Source organism: Lutjanus erythropterus, chromosome 10 (genome assembly GCF_056507025.1).
Source record: "Lutjanus erythropterus isolate fLutEry1 chromosome 10, fLutEry1.hap2, whole genome shotgun sequence".
Taxonomy (NCBI): domain Eukaryota; kingdom Metazoa; phylum Chordata; class Actinopteri; order Lutjaniformes; family Lutjanidae; genus Lutjanus; species Lutjanus erythropterus.
The window spans coordinates 18,707,484-18,716,108 of NC_139326.1; the positions used below are offsets into that span (position 1 = coordinate 18,707,484).

At 40.2% G+C, this 8,625-nt stretch overlaps 1 protein-coding gene across 1 annotated transcript; it reads left to right on the forward strand.

Annotated features, from left to right (window-relative positions):
* The first annotated feature begins 248 nt into the window (after positions 1–248).
* Positions 249–5,891, forward strand: LOC146320285 (UDP-glucuronosyltransferase 3A1-like). The gene is made up of 10 exons (XM_084729512.1): positions 249–801; positions 1,026–1,127; positions 1,711–1,831; positions 2,281–2,444; positions 2,683–2,847; positions 3,470–3,678; positions 3,832–3,977; positions 4,128–4,213; positions 4,719–4,938; positions 5,034–5,891. The coding sequence occupies exons 1-10, from the start codon at positions 720–722 to the stop codon at positions 5,299–5,301; spliced, it is 1,563 nt and encodes a 520-aa protein (XP_084585638.1). The 5' UTR covers positions 249–719; the 3' UTR covers positions 5,302–5,891.
* Positions 5,892–8,625: the final 2,734 nt, after the last annotated feature.

Consider the following 8,625-nt stretch of genomic DNA (forward strand, 5'->3'; position numbering starts at 1 on the left):
CTGTTAACATTTCCATTTGTCTAATTTGATACGAGAGCTTGGAGGACCCCCCACCCCCCTGACCCAGCGCCCTTTCTCTCTTTCCCTCCCTTTCATTATCACTGCAGGTCCAGGGCTCTTGGACTTCTCAGTGTCTCAGTGACTTTTAGAGAGAAACGAGCCACTCACGTGTGTCACATAGACAGAATCATATCGCAGACTTGCATCCAAAACCTCCTACCTATGGAAAAAATCAGCGCCTTAATGCTGGATCTTTTGCATTTGTTGCAAGACAAAGCATTCTGGATCCATTCTAGGTCCACTAAATAAGGATTTGGGATTTCTCCCCTCTCAACTTCACACTGCAGACTGCATAAAAGATTCTTAATTTCTTCCTCAGATGGACATGAGATGAAAAAGAAGACTTTCAGGACCTAACTTGGTGCACTGAAAACATGATTCTACCATAGTTTTTCTCTGTTTTTATGTTGGTAATTCTGCATTTTGTCCTGCCAATTTCTTGTGGAAAATTTTCCAGTTATCTGGATCACATCTCTGTTTTGCTTCAGTCGCTCACTGGATCTAACTTTGCTTCTGTATTACAGAATTAAAAGGGAAAACTTTCTCACAAGAAGTTGATGTGACGCAGGAAGGTTTTCATTACAGTTTATTTTGGAATTGGATAACTATTTTAGGAGGACTTTGGCTGCGTGTCAGTGTTGTTGTACTCTAATAACAACATGGGGATTGTATTTTTGATGTTTTTGCTTCTGGCTCTTCCAGTACTTCAGTCTGCCAAGATCCTGACTGTCTGTCTAATTGGTGAGTAGTGGAGCAGTGAATGTTTTACTAGTTATTATAGAGATATTAATAGCAAATACTTATTTAGAAATTTGAAAAGAGTGAGCACCTCCTTGTCAAACTGGTGAGTCAAGAAAGTAGAGTAATAGGTACAGGTTGTGTGTGAGTTTGTGAAGGAAAGTATGTGTACCATCTGCAAATTCATAGCATATGTTGCAAACAGATTACTTTTGCCTCTCCTCCAGGAGGAAGCCACTACTTGTTGTTAGATGAAATTTCTCATAACTTACACCAGCAAGGCCATGAGGTCCGCATGCTCCTGCAACTGGGCAACCCTCTTATTACAGGTAAACAGCACAAACCATGCACACACAAGCACACTAGGGCTGCACAATATGGGCAAGGGCAATATGCACATCGCAGAGGCTGTAAAAAATTTTTTGAGGGGAGGGGTGCTTTTAGCTGAAGAGCTGACAGGAAAGAGGGCAGAGAGAGAGAGGGGAATGACATGCAGTAAAGGGCGACTGGCAGGAGTCAAACTCACAGCTGCTGCAGAGGACTGAAAGCCTCAGTACATGGGACGTTTGCTCTACTAGCTGAACTACGCTGGTAAACTACAAGGTGCAATTTTTTGATAAAGGAAAAATGTCTGACAGAACAGCATTATAATGAAGTGCTGCAGTGCTGCAGAGATCCTCCAGCCTATAAATGTTGTTCTTCAGATACAAGAAAATATGCCTATTTGGTACAAAACCCCAGCAAATGTCACATCATCATCATTTTAATATGAAATGATAGTTCCACTAATCCTGACTCATATCACAATCGCAGTACAAATAAAATAATCCCAATGTGATTTTTTATTACTATATCATGCAGCCCTCAACCATACATATACAGAAATTAATTATTTGGAATTTATTATTTCAGGTTTTTCCTATGCAGCCCGTGCAGACAGTTACCAAACAAGCACCTGGTCCTTAGGGGAGAAATACATCCAAGAATACAACAGCTGGTTCCTGGAGCAACAAACGGAGTTTCTAATGGGAAGGTATCTCACAGATTTTAGGAGATAGTAGGGCTATAATACAATACACGGACAGTGCATTTTAATACACAAGAATTCTGTGTGATTCCCTCAAATTTATACAGTTCTTCACATCTGTTTAATGTAGACATTTGTTTTCCACTATACTTTTTAAAAAATCCAGTTCTATAGAAGTGGCATCGCTTACCTTCACATAAATATATTTCATTAAAAGACCAGGGAATCCCAAGTACTGTTGTTACTATATGGCAAAAAAATGGAAGTCAGACATAATTTCAGAATTACATGTACTGCACTTCTGAGCCTTTTTCGATTAATGTAATCAATTAAAAATGTTGGTCTCTAACAGCATTATATTATATCAGATTTAAATTAGTTCTTTCTGACTCCTCTTGCCTCTCTGTTTGTCTTAATCTTACTCACTCTTCACTCCTCATCTCTCTGTCTCTCAGGGATAACTTTAATAACTTTCTAAAATTCATGGAGCACCTGTCCTATCAGTGTGACAAGCTCTTGGGGGACAAAGAGGTAATAACTTTCCTCCAGGGGGAACGCTACGACATCACCATCCTTGATGCTTTTAACCCCTGTTCCTTCATCCTGGCACGCAAACTTGGTACATCTGTTCTTCACATCAATTTGCTTTATGTCATAATTACTGTAATCCTTTCCACCTTCACATTACTACAGAAATATAGTATTTACCAATACCTTGCCACTTACATTATGTTCTGATTGCAGTTGTATTAATAGATGCTATTTATAAAGTGTTTTTTATTTTACATCTGTTAAAAGTTATGAATAAATCAACAGAAGCTCAAAAGTTATATGCATTTTTCTCTTATTTGCTCCAGGTATCCACTATATAGCTTTCTATCCAGGTACTCTGAACGGTCCTCTGTCCATTGCTCTCCCCAGCCCTGTCTCCTACATCCCAGTTTTCAGCTCCCAGCTGTCCGACCACATGAACCTTTGGGGTCGTGCAAAGAACCTTTTTTATTCTTTCCTGGCTCCTGTGGGTAAGAATGGTGTTGCATAGTAATTATTTTAACAGATATTATGATGCGATTTGATTCTTGATTAGTGGTAATGATAATTTTTGCATCACAGTTTTCATTGTCACTGAAAAAACTCAGTTAATATCATGGTGACGTGACATTTGTTAGGGTCTCTACAACGCAAACATGTTGATTTTTTTTTTTTGTTACATCTGGAGAACAAGATTTGTAGGCTACAGCATCCTGCAGCAGTACAGTACTCCACTGTAACGCTGCTTTGTCACGTTTTACCTTTATCAAAAAAATTGCTGTTTTTGCAATTTGGATATTGTAATTTGGATTATATTTAGATTAACTGTCCAGGCATAAACTGATTGTACATTTGGTAAAAAAAATCTTTAAATATGTTCTTATCTCATTAAAATTGAATCAAAAAAATTTAACACTGCGTGCATCTGCAATAGCCTTTAATTTTTGGGAAAAGACTTAATGGGATCACCCATTTACTCTCCATTTCCTCCTGAAAGAATGCTCTGTGAGTGTTATTTGCAATTAGCCGATTAAAGCTATTATCAGTTAACAAGGAAGTAATTGTAAGAATTCAATTTTCGATTTTGATTGTGTCTTGTGTCTTAAATCAAAGGTCAGGAGCTTGTATGGTCGACATTTAGGGATGTAGCTGAGCGTCACCTTGAGTCTGGCTCTCTCCCTGGTGGTCTCGAGGAGTTACATCAAGGGGCTGAGCTCTGGGCCTTCAACACTGACTTTTCACTGGAGTTCCCTCAGCCTCTTATGCCCTACACCGTGCTGGTGGGGGGTCTGCTGAATAAACCAACAAAGCCACCAGAGCAGGTCTCCTTATTGCTCTCTCTTCACCATTTTCACTCCCACTTCACTCTGGATTTTTACTCCTCTGCACACTCATCCTGACCTACTCAGCACTCTGTGAATTTCCCTTGATGTATTTCTTCTATTGCCCATACCCCAACCATTTTTTTTTCTCAGGATCTTGAGATGTGGATCTCCAGTTTTGGCGAAGCGGGTTTCATTGTTGTTACTCTGGGATCGATGGTGTCGTCAGTCTCTGTGGACCCTCTCCTAGTTGAGCTGGTGGCAGGATTCTCCAGGATCCCTCAGGGAGTGCTCTGGAGGTGAAATATCATTTTTAAAATGATGTGACTTAGATATCGATTGTCAGGGGAAAAACGAGCAATATGATTTTTTCACCCCCCCAAAATAAACATGGTATTTTTCAATTAATGTCAGAATGCTACAAAAAGTTCCTTTTGTTTTTCCTGTAGGTATGACCCCAAGCGTTGGCCGTCTCACCTGGACAGACCTCCCAATCTCAGGCTTGTGGACTGGCTGCCTCTTAATGACCTGCTGGGTAGGAACAGTCTGCATCTCTTACTTTAACCCTTTGCTCCAAACATAACAGCGGGGTACAGTACAGTGTACTGTCCACTTTCAAAAGGCTTGTTCATTGCAGGCATGGTTGACTGTCTTAAAGAAGACAGAAACAGTTCTGGTCCATCTGTTTTACAAAGCCCTTGGTAATCATTAACAAATACTTAATATAATCTATAAAATCTTATAATGTGTGCAACAGGAAACGGTGATTGTCTGTGAATGTGTGAATGATCATGGATGTACTGTCGGGTCATTGTTCTGTGGTGTAATTATTTTGCTGTGCTTTGTTTCATATAGACCACATCATGACAATGACAGTTACTGTGTTCATGTTTGGACATCCCCACCCACCTATTGTTCAAACTCAGACCTAAAAACAGACTGTTATCAACTGTAGGTTTTATCGTTCTGTGTGATGCCCAAAAACTCTTACTTCCTTTACTCAGTAATGAAGTCTTTTCTATTCTTTTCGTTCACCCCAGGCCACAAAAAAGCACGTCTCTTTGTCACCCATGGAGGACAGAACAGCTTACTGCAGGCAGTGTACCATGCTGTTCCTGTGCTGGCAATCCCTCTGTTTGGAGACCAGTTTGATAATGTGGTGAGGGCTGAAACAAAAGGACTGGGCCTCACCATCAAACCCACTCACATCACCAGGGAGTTGCTGAGCTCCACTATTCAGACGCTCATACAGGATGTCAGGTTAGTGGATGGTGTGGCAAGGCAGCATTTGTAATGCCAGCAGAGTCCAGAGATGTCTGCAACTACTTCCTCTCCGACCATTTCTCCTTTTCTAGGTTCAAGTCTTCAGCTCTGTCCCTCAGCAGGATTCACAAATCCCACCCTGTCCCCCCAGTCCGTAGATTCATCCAGTGGGTGGAGCACATCCTGCACAGTGGAGGTGGAGCTCATTTAAGGCCAGCTTCAGGGATGCAACCGTGGTACCAGAGATACCTGCTGGACTTGGTGTTTCTTCTGTCTCTGGGGTTTCTGGGACCTGTAGGCCTCTGCTGGACTTTCTGTAGAAACAAAAGTAACAGGGACAAACACAAAAAAATACAATAGCAGCACTAAATGTTTCTTCAGAGACACTTGAGATTTATGTCTCCGTTCTGTGTTACTTGTTTATCTTGGACTTATCTTGAACTTACCATGGAATTACCCCAACCAAGGAGGCTTTTGTATTTCTGTTCTTCTGTTTGTCAGCAGGATTACAGAAACACTATTGGCCTGATTTTCATGAAACTTGATGAAAATATGTTGCTGTAGTTCAGACTTCATACAGAAGTCAGTCTGTTTGGAGCACTCGGGAACAGTGGGTTCACTGGTGTGGCTATGGAAATGTAAATATACATCCATCATATAACAAATTATACTCTTACTCACATCCAAATGTAAATAGTCTGCAATAAACTCCATCAGAGACATAAATGTAAAATGTTCCAACTTCACTTTGACAAGAACAAGCAGTAACATTGACCGTGAAGTTTGCACTTGCAGATTTACATTTCATAGTAGAATGGACTGTTGGTGGAGGTCTGCAATCTCTGAATACCTTTCCAGTTGTATACTGTGCCAAGTTTAAACATTAATTCTACACTGTTACTCTAAAATACTGCAGATGTTAAATAAATAAACCATGATTGTTGTACCTGATTCATACAATTCACTGTTAAATACATAAAACAAATATGTGATAGCAGGCTGGCATGTTGATGTATGAGACCTTTGCTTTGACACAAGTGATGAACTCAGACTTCTTTTTCCCTTGTAGCCTAGAAGCAGTATCTCTTAAAGGGATAGTGTGGATTATTTGAAGTGGGGTTGTAAGATGCACTTACACATAGTCAGTGTATTGCCCATGTTCTGCGAGGAAAAATGACTGACTGATACATATACAGTGGTTTTCTGTTAGAAAAGGCTGTCTAAAAGCAAGGTGAAGCGGTGAAAATACTAAAAAAAAATTAGCGGAAACTTAAATTGATACAGGATGTGTTGAGTGCACCTTTTTTAAGGGGGTTAAATTAGGTTTTTCTGCTGACCATGTCCACATCTTTACTCCTCTCTGCTTCTCTAAACTGGAGGTGTGACAACAGCCATGTACTATAGGTAATACACTGACTATGTGTAGGCATCTTATACAATCCCAAAAGAAATCTGAACTATCCCTTTACCCTTGAGGTATAATCTGCAACATTTTCCCTAAAAACAACGTATCGTACGTACGTATCTCAGTCATCACTTATGACCCACTAGACGTGTGCAGTGGTGTCTGTATCTGCAGAGACCCTGCCCTCTGCCTGTATTTCCTTATTTTTTCTCATTGCGAGTTGATCAGGATGTTTTCATGTTTCATGTTTTGATGTGTTTACAAACAACTTGGCCACATCCTACTGACTCTACCTTTTAAGCCTTGCATGCTGCCTCAACAAACTCTACATTCTGGATAAATTCATGGATAAATACCTTATAAAAACCCACTTCAAAAAAATAGTAAGCAGTATCACAATGCAGGAAAAGTGACATGTTGAACTCCAAAAGAAAAGAAGTGGTTTCAATATTTGTGTGCAAATAAATACTTCAAAATTGTTTTCGATGCTATTAATACTGTGGCTCGTTTTTTCTGTATTATACCTCTAGTGCCAAGTGTCCTGCCCTCTCCTCTCCCAGCGCCATCATGTCTACCAGACGTCTCATTTGTACCGCAGCGCCACAATGTCCAACACCTCTGTGCTGCTTTGACCTGGCTGCGCTGCAAGCAGGGATGGTTAACAGTACGCACGCAAAACACACACACATATACCCTGACTAAGCAATGCTTTTGTGCTTTTGTGTTATTTCATGTTTGCAAATGCCAGTAAGCTGAGTAAGGCCAGATGAATGAATGCTGAGAATAATCTAATAATATATTATAATACTCATGCATGTGTGTGTTTGTGGCAGCGTTATGGTCTACTGGCTCTTCTGTTATTAACCACCAGCACCACCTGCAAGTCTCAACTCTGACCCCCACACCCTCCTCTGCTGGTTTCCACTGAGTCTCCTTCCCCTCTCCAAACAAGACACAAAAGCACTCAGCAATGTTCACGGTCAGCGCTCAACCCAAGAGCAGAGCAGGCCATGGAGGACCCCCCTCCTCTGTTCTGTCCTCCCTCCCACTCCTCACATCTGTGTTGGGGGTTAGCAGGGAGGAAAATATAGATTAGCAAGGAAATAATGACCAATTAGGACGGCTTGTTCTCTGTCCATTCAGCTGTCCATTCCTTCCCCTGTGTTTCACTTGTCTGTTTGTCTGGCAGTTGCAGGTGCCAGTGAGTCTTCCTCTGTCTCGCACGCAATCCCAGAACAGGCAGGGCAAAGCAGCCGAAGCATGACGGGACAGGACCAGCGGACAAAAAAAAAAAAAAAAAAAGAAAAAGGCACAAAAAAGCAAACTTTAATGAAGCAGAAAAAGAATACAACAGTGCAAAATAGAACACGGGGAAATCGTAGAGCAGAGAGGAAACACAGAAACAAAACAGCGAGAAACAGAAGATACAAGAAATAGTGATCAGAATGAAACAGACAACACAGATAACTGTCCAAAGGTAATAAACTGTCACTTTCAAGTTAAGATAATCCTTCATTAGACCTACGATGGGAATATTTGCAGTGTTACAGCAGCGAAGGTAGCAAAAGAGAGAGAAGGGATTAATAAAAAACAATAAATAATAAATAAGTAAACAACCAAGATATAAACAAATGAAAATACATCAATAATAAACAAAAAACAGGCTCAACAATTTGGGCAATTTTAAGTTCTGTTTTTCATTTTTGGTGTAACTTGAAATTGTTACATCTATACATGTTATTTACAACCATGTCCCATTGTCCAAAAACAGTTTTGCTACAGGTATCTTGCAGTGACAACATGAAATCAGCAAAAACAAAATGACATGAGAACTGAATCACAATGTCATACACAAAAACACACATTGAAGCAAGTTGTAGTTGATTAGTGAGTGGTTCTTTTAGTTTTATGTGCTCTGTTGAAGTCAAACAGAGATGAAGTGGCTCTGATGTGACTTTTGTTGGGGAAAAGAATGTTTGAAGATACATGTCACTGAAATTAAAAGTGGATATAAAGTCAAATAGCTCTCAAAGCATGTTCCCAAAACTTATAAGACTGTACAGTGCACAAATGTACTGTATGCACTGGAGTTGCTGGGATTTTCATGAGAGATCTGAAATTCAGCTGTGTTGTTTGTAAGTTAGAGCCCCATCTAGTGACCTGAGAAAAAGTTGCAGGTGAGACTTGTGCTTAAAAATCAGCTTTGTGGATCTAAGCCCAATTCTCAAATTTATTCAGACACTGTTGTTAAAGTTACAGCTTTACAGGTTTTGTATGAT

Excerpts from the sequence above, each read along its gene's own strand:
- LOC146320285 (XM_084729512.1), top strand. The coding sequence starts at position 720 with ATGGGGATTGTATTTTTGATGTTTTTGCTTCTGGCTCTTCCAGTACTT. Across the intron at positions 1,832-2,280 it reads ACGGAGTTTCTAATGGGAAG|GGATAACTTTAATAACTTTC; the intron begins GTATCTCACAGA and ends TCTGTCTCTCAG. Across the intron at positions 2,848-3,469 it reads TTCTTTCCTGGCTCCTGTGG|GTCAGGAGCTTGTATGGTCG; the intron begins GTAAGAATGGTG and ends CTTAAATCAAAG.